At 36.5% G+C, this 15270-nt stretch overlaps 1 protein-coding gene across 9 annotated transcripts in view; it reads right to left on the bottom strand.

Moving 5' to 3' along the window:
* Positions 1-15270, bottom strand: part of evi5b (ecotropic viral integration site 5b) — a 56102-nt gene that overhangs the window by 4154 nt on the left and 36678 nt on the right. For all 9 annotated transcript variants that reach the window (XM_081381268.1, XM_081381264.1, XM_081381265.1 and 6 more), the window contains 4 exons: positions 15010-15168; positions 13472-13618; positions 12950-13045; positions 1406-1501 (listed from right to left, as the gene is read on the bottom strand). In XM_081381268.1, the coding sequence (XP_081237394.1) occupies positions 1406-1501; positions 12950-13045; positions 13472-13618; positions 15010-15168 (498 nt within the window). The remainder of the gene's footprint in view (positions 1-1405; positions 1502-12949; positions 13046-13471; positions 13619-15009; positions 15169-15270) is intronic.

The following is a 15270-nucleotide window of genomic DNA, read 5'->3' as shown; positions in this document are numbered from 1 at the left end:
ATTAACTATCATATTTGCATGATCCATATTTCCCATAAGCCCGAGACACATGAAAGGCTCTATATAGCAGTGGTTCTCAAACTTTTAAGCTATTGACTCAAAGTAACATCTACGAGAACATTGACCGCCGCCACCACAGCAGTCAGTCGCCACACAGTGATGTCATATCTGCATAGATGAGAATAATTGAACAATTTTGTAAAACACTCCTATCAGTTGTCTTTAAAAAAAATCTGATAATAGTTATTTATATTTACTTTTTGAAATATGTTTATTTAATTCAGAAAATAAGGAAACTTTATTTTACAAGTGGTCTTATGAGCCCTTGAATCATTCCACGATTCCACTCTATACAGGACAGACAGACAAGTGTTTTCCATGGATTATTTTAAGTTATCCTTAAAACAATTATAACTTATTGTTGATTAAACATACATTCTTCAAGGCGCCAAGCCATCTACTTATAATACTTCCTCAGTAGCTATTTAACACAGAGAAGGTTAATGGTTTAGAAGTGGGTCCCACAACCAGAAGTGGGCAACAACCAAAACAAAACATTAGCCACAAAAACGACACCACCTACATACAACCTAGAGTTGTCACAAGAAGTTTTTGTTGTTTTTTCTTGGTATATTTGAACTACTTTCTTAAAAGTGCCTAGAGATTAACTCCCTGGAGAGGACTTTGTGCACTCGTTTGTGCACAAACAGCTATAACACACTAAAAAAAGGAAAAATAAAAAAAATAAAAATAGGTGCACTTTAACACATGAACGAGAATAAAGGAGAAATAAATAAAAATAGATTTAACTGCCACTTGTTTAGAATTCTTTCAGTGTGCCATCTCCAATGACTGCAGAGCCATGGTAATGCTAAGTCTGTTTACTAGCATGCGTCACTGTAAAATCTGTGTGTACCTCACTGTTTATCTGTCTGATTGATGACCTGACAATTTGATTAGGTTGACCTTGAGTCACAGGTCCAGTCGATTTATTAAAATACGGGGTCGACAGAACAGATTTCAGGGTGGTTACACCACCTGTGAGCGGATAGGTGTAGCGCTACAGTGCGACGGGGCGTGTGCAGGGCAAACTGAAGTGCAGGAAGAGGCCATGCACAGGGCGTAGTTAACACTTAAAAAGCCCTGTGAAATAAACTAACAAATCTGTTCTAAGCGCTCATAAAGCTTGTGAAAAATAAGAAGCTAACCACAAAAAAATCGTAAAGATCAAAAACATACATCAGGCAGGAAAAGAAGCATCTCATGGGTGGGTAAAACATCACATTCGCCTAGTTGACTTTGACTACTACGATAAGCTTCGCTTAAAAGGTACATGAAGTACATAGTCTTATACAATATTTTGAAACAATATGCAAAAATATTTATAAGCGCTTTGAAAAATTACCTCATGTTTGAGATCTGCTATCTGATCCTTGAGGTCTCTGATGTACTGGCTGGAGTCTGTGTTGTTGAGCTGACCTTGGACCTTTCCTTCCTCTTTCTAAATGGAAAAAAAGACAGAAAGAAAAGGAATGAGAGAATATGCAAACCACCTAGAACAACTAGCAATCATTTACAAAATTATTTCTTCTGTGAATAAAAAAAACATTATTTCAGGAATATTGTACCCTTTTGCTGTTTCCTGAAAAAGCACCATAAAAGTATTATTGAGTACCAATTAAGTAGCCCATATGACTCATGCGCACTACATTCAAAGTCTTATGAAGAGTCTTCAACTCAGTGTCATGATCTTCAGCAGGCTGGTAACAGCTGCAACTGAATCATAAAGTAACTTGAGAACTGAATCAGTCTGATTTGTGAATAAGTCCATTAGACCAGTTTTGTGAACTGTATAACCTAATTCACTGAAAAGATCTGACTTGCACTGTTTCCTAACCAACGCCATGACGCAATAAAAGGTATATTTTTTTATGTTAATCATTGTTTTTGTCCTAACCAGCCATGCCAATTCAGCTGGAACAACAACATACAAAGTATGACAATGATAATCTCAGGTACTGATTATGTGCTTTATTTAATGTTAAAATAACTTAATGTGAGTTTAAATCTTGAGTCAGATCTTGAAAATAAATTTAAGGAAACAAGAACTCAGTGTAAACAAACAAGCGTATTCTACGACAAAGCTTGTACCAGTCACACAGTATGTATTTTTATTTACTATTCCGTGATACATGGTTAGTGTTTACTATTCCATTTCGTTGCTCTTGCAGTGCTCTTGCAGTGCCGCCCACGTGCTCTCCTGATTGGCTGTGATTTTTTTATTAAATTTATTGTGTCTCGTAGTCATGTAGCGTCTGGTGTGGACAAATTTCTTGTCGCTAGAATCTTTTCACTTCACATTCTGGTTATACTGTTATCAGGGGCGGTTTCTTCATTAGGGCGATGCACCACCAAAGTGTGAATGGGACTTTTTCAATCACATTCGCTTTCAACCATAGAGTTACGCTAGCCGTCACTGTTGTTCTGCCTCTGGATATAGTCCAATCAGTGTCAAGTCACGTTCTGTGGAGTACTGCCTCTTTTTGGGCGATTTCACTCTGGCCGAGAATCGTCCAGAGTGTTTCCATAGACTTCCATACAAAGATTTGCTGCAGGCACTGCAATGCATTCTCTATGGGTTCCGTGAGGGCTCGCACTAACGTGCTTTCGTCATCATACATAACCTTAACTTGTGCAGCGATTGGTGGAAACAAATATACCTCTATTAATAATCTTTTAATCTTAAGATGAAGTAACATCCAATAATTTCCTCAGTCCATTTTCCATTTTTAGCTAAGCAGTAATGATACATTATTATCACTGTTAAATGGTTATTTAACGATTAACTTATTCAGTTCTGCATTAATAATTCAGTGTGTTTGCACATATAGGGGTGTAACGGATCGTAGTTGATCCGTGATCTGTATGGACCAGGCCCCACGGATCATCACGCATGTGATTCGCGGGTTAGTTGCAAAGTTTAACTATCATAAGTTTAACTATCATACTATTCTCAACTACTACTATATATTCAACTATTATCATAAGTTTAACTATCATAGAGTGAAAGTCATTTGCAAGTGTTCATAAGTCTTGTCAACTTAAACATTCAAGTGCAAGAAGAGATTTTAAACCATTCAAGTGTGCACTCGCACACTGTTATCTGCACACACACACACACACAGAGAGAGAGGCACTTTTCAGATATAGCGTGCAAACACCGAATCGAGTACTCTTTTGCATCTCCTTGAATTTGAATGGACAGACACATACACAAAAGTATATTAAAATACCTTTGTTTGCAAATATTCTTTTAAACAGACGTTATATGTCTTAAGTTAGTGGTTCTCAAACTGGAGTACGTGAGGTGACAGAGGGGGTACACAAACAAAATGCTGAGTTTTGCCATTCATTTAATTCTACCCCACCTTAAATTGAGCATGTTTTTCTAACAGGTAAAATGCCATAAAAACATGACATCCAATCAAATGACCTCATCTTTCGTGGTCAAAACTGACTGCATCCACACAAGTAGCGTGCACATGACGGATTGCGCGCAGAGTATGCAAATCACTTAGCAAATCACGCTTTACTTTACTGCCGTTCTCGACAATGAATGTACTTTTGTAAAAGTGGGGATTTCAGCACTTACTAGCATGAAGAACAAATATTGACACAGACTGTGCATAGAGATTGATTTAAGACTCAAACTCTCTTTGATACAAAAACATACCCTGTGTGAGTTCTTGTTTTTATTGTTGATCATATATTATACAAGCAAGAATGCAATGTTTCCCGAATATCCCCACAATTGCAAATGTGACATTGATTTTATACAACAGTTCAACAAACGAAAGGGTAATATTAAGTGATGTTCACCCAACAATTTAAATTCTGTCATTAATGCGCACCCTCATGTCGTTCCAAACCCTTAAGACCTTGGTTCGTCCTTAATGTTATGAAGCGATGAGAATACTTTTTGTGCGCAAAAAATAAATAAAATAATGACTTAATTCAACAATCTCTTCTCTTCCACGTCCTTCTCCTTCTGGGTTCTATGTCAGAACGTCAGCTCATTATTGGCCAGCGTCACATGCATGACCAGCATCGACCAATAGTGAGTCTTTGTTCTGACGTAGAACCCAGAAGCGCTGCACTGTTTACACTACGTCAACAGTGTAGGAGAATGAAGAGAAGAGATTGGCGAATAATGACGTTATTTTGGGGGGGTTTTGCGCACAAAAAGTATTCTCGTTGCTTCAACAAACATTTAACAATGTTTTTATTACCTTTCTGGTCCTTGAAAGTTGCAATGACGTTGCTGTCAATGGAGGGACAGAAAGCTCCCGGATTTCATCAAAAACATCTTCATTCGTGTTACAAAGATGAACGAAGGTCTTACGGGTTTGGAACGACATGAGGGTGATTGATTAATGACATAATTTTCATTTTTGGGTGAAATAACCCTTTAATGAAAAAAGTGTGACTGAGGAATTTAACATCCTTCTGCGTACCCCCCTCTTCCACTTAGACTGCAGAGTGTACGCCACTACAGAAAGTTTAAGAACCACTGCATTAAGTGAACGTAAACAGTGGACAGAAATCAGATGTGTATCATTAGGTCTAAAAGTGACACCACCCTATAAATACCTGTTGCTATCTTTATCATTAATTTTAAATCAAACAACACAACTTTAACAAAGATCTATATTTCATTTATACAGTGAACACTGTCATTTCACCCCCACATATTTTTTTAATTAAAAAATTGTTTTTGGCTGATTCAAAAAAATGATCCGATCTATGACTCAAAAACCATAATATGATCCGAACCGTGAGTTATGTGATCCGTTGTACCACTAGTTTTTCACTGCTGCTGAATACCTTGGGGGAGCTGCGGTATTGAACAGACATGTGTACACACTACATAACATGTTTACCCACCACATTCACACCTGTTAAAAAGGGAAATCAAAACATACACTACAAACATGCTGCAAAGAGCCGTTTTCCTCTGTATCGGTACAGTTATGGCAAGCCACACAGGACAAAGTGAAGAATGAAAAAGGAGAAGCAAAGAGGGGTGCATTATATAGGTACTGAGGTAAGATCAACACATGCACACACACCCTAGCAGGGATGGGTGTTTTCAATTCCTGTGGTCTGCGTTCGGCTGTGCATGCAGTTCTCTGATAGGCCAAAGATGGGGATGGAGAGGGATCTAAAGTGTTCTTCCAAGAATTTGTGTTTTTCTTGAGGTTTCTCCCCCTCCCCCCTCATAGTGTTGTGATAAGGGAAAGGCAGTTAGCTGACTTCCTTACACTCAGCTGCATGAAATCAGCAGGTGGCAGACTGCAGCTAGGGACATCAAACGTCTGAGTAATGGCTTCCTCACTTCAGTACCCTCCCCCCAATACAAGTAAATGGGGTGGTCCATGAGAACCCGAAAACATGCTCTTCCCAATTAAATTATGCTTTAAGCTTGACGTCAACTAGTCACTGATCATGGCCTACAGAGGGCGCAACAGGATAAGAAATATTTGAAGTCCACTTCTATAAGCTAATTTAAAAAATAAAAAAAGTTAAAATAACAATTAAATGCATACTCCGAGAATGCTCCACAAGATATGTTTGATTATACCATCTGGATGCTCAAAATTAATCGGGTGAATGCACATTTTAAACAGCTTAATGTACACGTAAGTTAATCACCGTTCTGATCTAATGTGCTGCTGCATTGTAACGCACACACATACAGACAATAGCTCGCAGACAGCGTACACACAGAAACCTTCAGTAGCGCAGAAATGTATTGTCAACACTGTTATATGATTTATCAATAAAATATAACGACCCAAAGACAAAAGAACCGATAAAAATAAGCTGTTATGTAGGAGCAATAGCCTTGTGAGCAGCGCTGTCATTGCTGTTCTTAAGGCAACCCGCGTTCGACTCTCAGCTCGATTTGTTCATTAATGACCTCATCAGCGACTAGGGCTGCGTTCACACTGCAGTGCTTAATGCTCAATTCCGATTTTTTTTTTTTTTAAATAGATTTTTTTTTGCAAGGCCGTTCACATTTCCAATTAAATGCGACCTTTTGTGATCTCCTGTGTGAACGTGAAATGACCCAGAAATGACTTGCATGCGCAGAAGAGTACTCAACGGTCAACAACGTCACTTGTTGTTTGCGGAAGTAGCTAAACTTCAACTAACTGTGATTCACTCTCACACACACACACACACACACACACACACACACACACACAACACACGAGCGCGCACAGCGACCGTTACAAAAGAGCCAGACAGCAGCCGCTGACCTATCTAATATCAGCACAAGTAAGTTAACATAACGTTAGTCTACTTTTATTCACATTGGATATATCATGATGGTGGCCGTGGGCTTTTATTTATTTTTTTAATTAACGGGCTCGTCGAGGTCGACCCGTTCGGCAGATTTACCTCAGCTCGACGAATATGCAGTCCATTTTCAAACCGACGACTACTTCAACGCAGAATTATGACGTTTGTCGTATCAATGACGTGCGGGTCGGATACATGCGACCTGGCCGTTCAGACTGAAGTCGCATTTCAAAAGATCGGATACGTATCGGATTTGGACCACATACCCAAGTGGCCTGGGTCGCATTTGAAAAGATCGGATCTGTGTCGTTCAGACTGTCATGAAAAGATCAGATACAGGTCGCATAGGGGCAAAAAAATCGGAATTGGGTCGTTTCAGCCTGCAGTGTGAACGTAGCCTAGGTGACTTCAACTTGTCTTTAATCAAGTCGTTCAACCCCTAATACAGAACTTTACCCTCTGAGCCTCTTCGTCAAAAATTACTGAATGTTTTGAAATATATATATTTTTTTTCTTCATTAGAATGGGATGACACTTGGTGACTTTTGTCGCATTAGCTATGTGAACATAAAAAAAAATCATGGACATGATTTGGATAATGTTAAAGGGTCGGAAAAAAAGAAAAGAAAAAAAACTTGGCTCCTTCGCGGTCTGACCGACATAGGAAATGAATGGGAAATATGAAAAAATACAAAAACTCTTGGTGGTACAAATTACAAATCAGCCACTGTGCAGAAAAAAGTGCACAGCAATGAAGGGGTGACATTCTAAGAATTCATATCAAGAATTCAAATTAGACACCCACGCACTCACACATGTGCACACACACACAGAAAGAGAAATGAACTGGTAAGACTGCAACAGAGCAAATTTTGAGAATATGTGAAATAAAATCAATACATGAAAAAAATACAAGAGAGACTCTCTCTCGCTCACACGCACACACACAGACACAGACACAGAAATGAACGGGTAAGAATGCATTTATTGAAATAAAATCAATAAATCATAAATAATAAAATAAATAAAAAAATAAAAAAAGAGACTTTCATTCTCTCTTACACACACACACACACACACACACACACACACACGCACACACACACACACACACACACACACACCAGGCCAATCACATAATCAATCAATCCCTTATTTTGTTAGATTTTTTAATTATTAAATACTAGCTTTCCATGTGTTCCCATTTCTAACCAAATATTATTGTTTGAATGTAATCATATTGCAAAACCTGATACTTTTCTAACCAAAAAATATCTAAACCTTGACAAAAAGTAGTCTTTTAGAATGTCTAAATATATATCTAAACGCAAAACCTAAAAAAATTAAGAAATTATGCTTAAAAAACAATGGGAATCAAAAAGCCTCTCTATATATTTATATAGGGAGCTATACAGGTGGTTACAGGACATTACACAAGTTTTTATTTTATTTTTAACGCCTCCAGATGGCACTTTTCTCACTTCAAAAAAATGAATTTTAAAGAACTCCAATCTATTATAATGTGAAATGTTACATTTATTGAAATGAATATATATATATATATATATATATATATATATATATATATATATATTTTTTTTTTTTTTTTTTTTTCTAATGGAAAAAACATCTCATACATTTTTTTTGAAATACTGCATAGTATCATAAGATTCCTTAAAAATTCTAAATAATAATCAAAAAATATTATTGAACAAAAAATAACTTCCTTTGGTTTTCCTGGGGAAAAAAAGAAGTTACATTTCAAGGCTTCAGTCACTTTTGACAACGATCTAAATGAAGAGGACCAGAGGGTTAAAAAAAATTGCATCACACGCATGCATGAAAATTAAAATCTGGCTGATATAATAAGCTTATAATTTCTTATGTTACAGTTGATATTAAAATTCTATACAATAGTCAATAATATTCTATACTATTTAAAACAAAAACAAAACACTAAAACCTTGGGCAAGATTTGAGGTCTGAGCTCATGCCAGCATCTAGTGCAAGTGACTCGATCATCTCTTCCTCTCTTCGACTAGTTATATCACAAAAACATCAGAAGGTATGTTGAAAGAAATACTACTTGCTGAAATGTTTTATATCTAATATAATCGCTCAATCAGTGTTTCATCCGATTGAAACATCTTGTAAATGTCATGTAACGTTGCATTTACCTCAGGCAAGCCATTCAGCCAACTTTTTACATAGCTCGTTAGTCAATTAGAAAAAATCTAGAGAGAAGCATTTTGCTAAATATATGTACTGTGATGTCACTTTGTAAAGAAACACTATGCACAGACTAAACACATAATACATATGCACATGACATCACCATTTTCAATGGAGATGGTATGCTGTTGTCGTGTAAATGAACGGCCAAAACGCATAAGGTTTTCTGTTTTAACTTACATTTTAATGGTTATATTCTTATCTGTGAATGTTAGAAAGTCCCACTTGTATTAGTCGTGAAACATCACATACTTCAATGAACGAGCGCCGGTGGATGCATGTGCGTCAAACGGACGGAGCGTAGTAGACTAGGAGCGCAATAATTCTGACTAAAATATACATTTTGCTAAAATATTTTTTGTTAGAAATTAAGTGTAGGTTTAAAATTCAACATGTAACACAAGTAATCATATTTATAAGCAGTAACAGTAAAGGCACTCTGATTTTTTTTTGTTTTTGTTTTTGTTTTTTGCTTATATACAGCATAGTCTACATAGATAAATACACTATATTTACATACATTGTTTGGAGGACAGCATTGGGTAGGATGTGGAATATTATTGTTTAAAAAATTATTTAAAAAATTATGTATAATCTTTTTTTTTTTTCATCAGATTAATCAAAAAATAATCAACAGAATAACCTATAGTGAAAATAATCGTTAGTTGCAGCCCTAATTCATTTTAACCTGTAAATAAAGTTTACAGCTTTAGTTGAGAAAGAATTGTTCAAAGAAAAACTTAAATGTATTGTACCTGTCGGATATACAGTATATGCTATTAAAAAGGAATTCAATTAAGAGCTTGGGAATTGAATTCAAATCGGTGAATAGTCAGCCCTACTAAAAACTAGAATAAATATTTTAAATGCAAAGTAAATTTAGGCATAACAACATTATAATGAGATTTGCTAAAAGCGTACATTTAACAGTTTTACTACAGGATTAGCGTGTTTGAAGATTAACTTCAAGTGAGTGTTAGGTGATGGCAAAGATAATTTAAATGTAAATGAATATATCCCATGCTAACTGATATCATTTCATTTGAAATATGTGTAATATCAGCCGATAACCAATATAGGACCAAATATTGTGCATCCCTAATTTGTGAAGTAGGAGGTAGACTACAATGCAAGTATGAGTCCCACTTTAATGCAAATTGTATTAAATGATTTAAAATGAAATTACGAAATTAAGCCTTGCATGACAATATATCTACATGTAAAAATTAAACAACTCTCATCAGAAGCTAAAATACATTCAGAAAGAGTTGAAAATAATTTTCCTAAAAAGTTAGCACAACAACTTTTCTTTATAAAATCAATAGATAAACAGCATAACCGTTTCACGCAAAAAGCAGAACAGAACTGAGCCACAATGACATGATCAAATAGTGATGCTGATGAACTGATGTATTAAAGTTGAACTGTTGGCCTGACTCTGGGGAAAATTAAACTTCGTTAAATTGAGCAATTCTTATCTGATGGAACTAACTCTATTGTGACATTACTCCTTTTTAAAATTTGATGTATGCTAAATGTAAAACTGAAAATATTCTAATTAAATGTTTTTAACCTGTAACTTTATAAGGAACTTCGCAGATCAGATATTGAAAATAACCTTAAATGTTAAAACAAAAACAAAAAAAATGTTCGGGACATACAGTATTTGTTGTTCTGTATCAGGTTGGCATGGCAACAAACACTGTCATTTCAGTGTTTCGGGCGCTTGTGATTTGAAACACTTCTACTAAATGTCACTTTTTCTCTCTGCAGCAACTCATAACTATACTACTGAGATTTCTCTTATTGCCCTTTCTTTGTTCATGTTTATGCATGCATCTTACAAACACGTTCTGAGCTAAATCTCTCAGATACAGTTGATCATATGAATGCAGAGCAGTAAAGCATAAAGCAAAATGTGAGCTGTGATTATTGCTTAGTGCGTTTCTCTGCCTGATAGGAAGTGGTTTCTCATCTGGTAATGAAGATAGCTAAGCTGCGGTCCCATGGGCCATGCAAGCAGCCGTTTCAACCCTGAGCTCTGCTAGGTGTTAAAACTAAAAAAAAAAAAAACTCACTTCACTCCACTCTTAGTTAGGCAAGAGCTCATAACAATGCTGAAAAGAAGCAATGCTGATGCTCTGCATTTTCGTTGTGAAGGCTTCATTCAGTCTTACTTGCACATCAGTCACAATAACTATTAACAGACTCGGGACTGATGCGTTGTGTGGGTGTTCTGAAAGGTGTCTACATCTCCTGTATGCTGGGGAGCTGGGTTAGTGTGTTGGTGTCTGGTGTCAGACAGACCTGTAGGTTTGCTTTATAGTGGATCTTTCCAGTGAAAATAAAAACCACACTCACACCAGGTGACTCAGAGTCAGTCCAGAGGAATAAGGCTGTGGTGACATCATGGTGCTATATTTTCCAGCAATGGGTCATGTCAAATTAAGAGTGGGCGAAAGGTGAACAGATAAACGATTGGTTTGATGCTATGTCGGTAACAATGACGAATAGATATGTAAATTCTAAATGCTTCATAATATAATCAAATTATTTAACTTATCTGAGTGCATGTGCGCAACTTGTGTCGATGACAAATAGCTTAAATTTGCATTAAAACACACAAAAAAACATTGAACTGCAGAATCTTCCCTTAGTACTTTATGGACTTAATCTTGCATGTGTAAAGATGTTGCTGACCTGCTATGCTTGTTTTTTGTATTCCAATTCTTATTAGCTACAAAAGGTTTTAGTAAATCTAAGTAAATTTAAGTCCGTTTTTAGGAAATAACACAGAACAGAACGAACAGTTATAAATGTCAAATAAATGCATTAACAGCACTAATAAACTGTGTGAAACTTATAATATACTGCATTCAGTAACTGTGTTAGCCTGAATTACAATAGATTTCAATCATGAAAATAAGCTTTCATTTGGTGTGTTCTTGACTGATAGATAAACAAGCAATGGGTAGTTTCTTTCTCTCATTCTCTCTCATCTTCACTGTCTTGTACCAACAGTCAAAAAGTGAATTAAAGTATGGTGAGCCAGATATGTTGCCCACAGCCCTCAGGGTAAAAGCCATGTAGGTAGCCAAAACCACAGAACCACAGCTAAGAGCTGCACATGCCTAAAAGGAGCATGCTTGTCTAATCTGATATATTGCGAACTTGATGCAATTTCAGCACACATAAATCACTTGCATACATCTAGCAAAATACAAATCTCTCAAGGAAAGGAAACAGCTAAATGTTAGATTACGCAGACTGTCCAACATCATCAGACTTCTTACACAGGTAAAAAAAAAAAGCTTGCAACCAAAATGAACAAACTCTCATATGAAGGTGAGATTTAGTTTCGAATACAAAAAGCCCGCTTTATATCTGTCTCAGGAAGTAAAGTCAAACACCCCACACTGATATAAAACAGCACTGATGACATACATAGCCAATCTTTAAAATAATTTGGCTTCCTGTATGGGGAACGCAACATTTTCAGACAGCAGCATTTTCTCTGAAGAGATCAAACGCTTATCTCACTTCTGACTTTAATCCAGTAAATCTTACTAATATAATCTTTCCCTCAAATCAAAACACACCTGTGTTTCAATTACAGTTGATATACATGTATGCTCTTATTTACTGTAATGTCAAAGCTGCAGTAATTGCAGTAAGTTTCAACTGATTTACTTGAAGAGTGTCCGCATCTTACTGATGCTGAAAAAGGAAGTTTTTTTTTAACATGTTGCAAAGCTAGATAAGAAGAATTACAGATGTTATTTATAACATTTGAAGGCATCTAACATACATTATTGCACTTTTTGTGTGGGTTTTGTTTCAATCAAAATTATTTACAAAAATGACATATCTTACCAAATCTACCAAGAAATGTTTTGAAAATGCACACTACAAAAATGGGGCCTTTCATACATAAAAGGCAGCAATGCACCATTCTTGACTAAAAACCATCCTGAGGATGTTTTTTTTTTTCAGTCAATTTAGAGTCAGACTGAACCATGATGAACTATGGTTTACAAAGAATCCCTGTGTGCAAAAACAAACAAAAAACCCTCAATTACACACTAGAGCTTAAATATTGTGGACAACTACACTCAAAAATGATATGATAGCAGAAAAATATTATCACGTTTTAAAAAAAAAAATAATATCTAATAGGTATTCTAGAAACTAAGAAACTAAAAAAAGCAATACTATGAAAGGGAACTAAGCAGCTCTGCTATGGAGAGACTACTGTCATGTATTGGGCAGATAGACTGTGCTGTGATGTGCTGGGCTGTGCTGTGTAAGACATAATAGGACTGATGGAGTGTGATTCTTTGCTTATTTGTACCTGAATCTCAAGCTCAGAGATCTGCTGCTGAAGCTCAGCCATGGCAGCAATATTGTCAGCTTCTCTCAATCTCACTGCCATTACCTCTTCTTTATTCTGTTGGAGAGAGAAAGAGAGAAAACTGTGAAATGAAACAACTGTGAACATATATTCAGCTTTTATTGAATGGTTTATTTTTGTATGTTTAACTGAAAGCAGAAACACACTCTGCATCTACTCTGCTGATCTCTAAAAAACTGAAGCGCTGACAGGAACTCCTAAACCCTATTTAAAGCTAAGTCATGAATGAGGAAATGCAACCAAATCATACAAATATGTTGTAATGAGGAATATTTAGCTTTTTTTTTTTTTTTTTTTTTTTTTTTTGGCAGATTACTAATTGCATAAAAGGTGTGATGGTAACTAGAATAAAATAAATCCTTCTGTAAAATGATAATACTATTTGGATAAAGACTACATTTTTGCACTTTGCTATGGTATTGACTGTGACTACTCAGTTAATGTCATGTAAATGATCATCACCTTGCACTCTATTTCAGCCTGTTTCCGTTTCATCTCCTGCAGCTCTGCATGCAACATCTTGTTCTGGTTGGTCAAAACCTGCAGTCGATCCTGTAGATTTTGTGCCTCCAGTTCTGCTCGCCGCAGTTGATTACCATGTCTTTGATTCTGTAAGTGAGTAAAATAATTATGAATTCAAAACTCAAAGAATTTGCAGTTTTCCTTAAAAAAAGACAGCAGTGCCAACTCTGATAACAGATACAGCCCATCATGTCAGAGTAAAAATGCATTAACTTTGTCTCCCTCTACTGGCCTAAAATCTGTGTATGCTCTCTAGTCTCAGCTTCAGACATTGCACGCTTCAGACATTACCCACTAGCTGAACTGATGCATATGGCACGCAAAACTGGAAACACATTCGAAGGCAAAAGTCTGAATCTGATTGGCCGACTTCTACAGGTTTTCTGAGAGCCAAGTGTGCGGTGATCTTTAACTGTCCACCAGGAAACAAAGCTGTGTTAAAAGTTCTGATACTGTAGCAATTAACACTTCAGAAAGCAACTAAAAGCTGGATTAAAAAAAAAAAAAGCTAAAAGAAACTTCTAGACAGAGCTTTTTATTTGTGACACTTAGTTGAATTTAAACAGATGTGTTCACATGGGGAAAGTAATACAAGGAAAGTATTCCTTTCCAAGCTTGGCTAACCCTTTGGATTCCCAATTGTTCTAATGTTATTAGTGTTCTGATCTATAAGTGGAAGATCAGGTAAAGTACAGTACTGTACTGATAAGGACTGTACTGAATATATGTGGCATATGCAGGTAAACAATGAGTGCATCAATAGTCTATTATAGCACAAAGGTCTGTAATTGTCACCACATGAGCCCACTCCTAAACATGATGTTGAACAAAACAAAACTGTGATTGGTCACTTTACATGTCAGTCAGACGGCCTCTTCCTGAGACAATTGCAGTGACTATAGAGCCCAGACCACATGTCGTTAGGCAAAGGTCTGGCTGCGCGAGACTATGGCCCGCTTTCACAGACAGGGCTTAGATTAAGCCAGGATTAGGCCTTAGTTCAATTAAGACTTTTAAGTAGCTTTTATAATAAACGTCCCTAAGAAACAACAATGGCACCAACATATGTTAAGATTGTCAGTGCAAGTTGCTTTCAGTTAAAACATGCAGTTTAGTCTGGGACTAGGCTTAAGCCTTGTCTGTGAAACCGGAGGTATATGTTCTGACTTATTTCCTCTTTAAATTCAGTGGCCAGCAGTAAAGGGCTCAAAACAATCATTTCAGTAGTTTTATTAGAATAAAGTGTCATTTTGTTGCACGGCAGTCAATTATTTTGGCAATATCTGATTACCCATCCTAAACATACCAAAGATGTAGATGTAGCCAGGAAAAAAGTCTGGCTAAGCAAGTCTGAGTCTTAAGTTATGATTCTTTGAAAAATATGAGTAAAGATGTGAAAATAGGATTAGAAATTGGCCTTCTCATGAATGTCTGACACACTGCAAAGGTGTGAGTGTGTGAGGGATGTGTGTCAAGACCTGGGTGTCCAGTTCCAGCATCCTCTGTCTGGTCTCTTTGAGCTCAGCCTGTGCCTCTGCCTCTCTGAGCCTCACGCTCATCAGCTCATCCTGAAGCTCGCTCATTGCATTTTTCCGTGGACTGTCTTTCCAGCGGCCCGCTGTGCGCGCCAGATGCCTCTGCACACAACGCCAAAAATATCTTACTAAAACATTTGTGTGTTAATTGGAAGCATGAAAAGAAGAGCATATGGTATAACAGCAACACAGTAAGCTTGTGGG

Source organism: Scardinius erythrophthalmus (genome assembly GCF_964197995.2).
Source record: "Scardinius erythrophthalmus genome assembly, chromosome: 12".
NCBI classification, from domain to species: domain Eukaryota; kingdom Metazoa; phylum Chordata; class Actinopteri; order Cypriniformes; family Leuciscidae; genus Scardinius; species Scardinius erythrophthalmus.
Note: the sequence above shows the minus strand (reverse complement) of the source record. Positions and strands in the feature narration are given on the sequence as shown.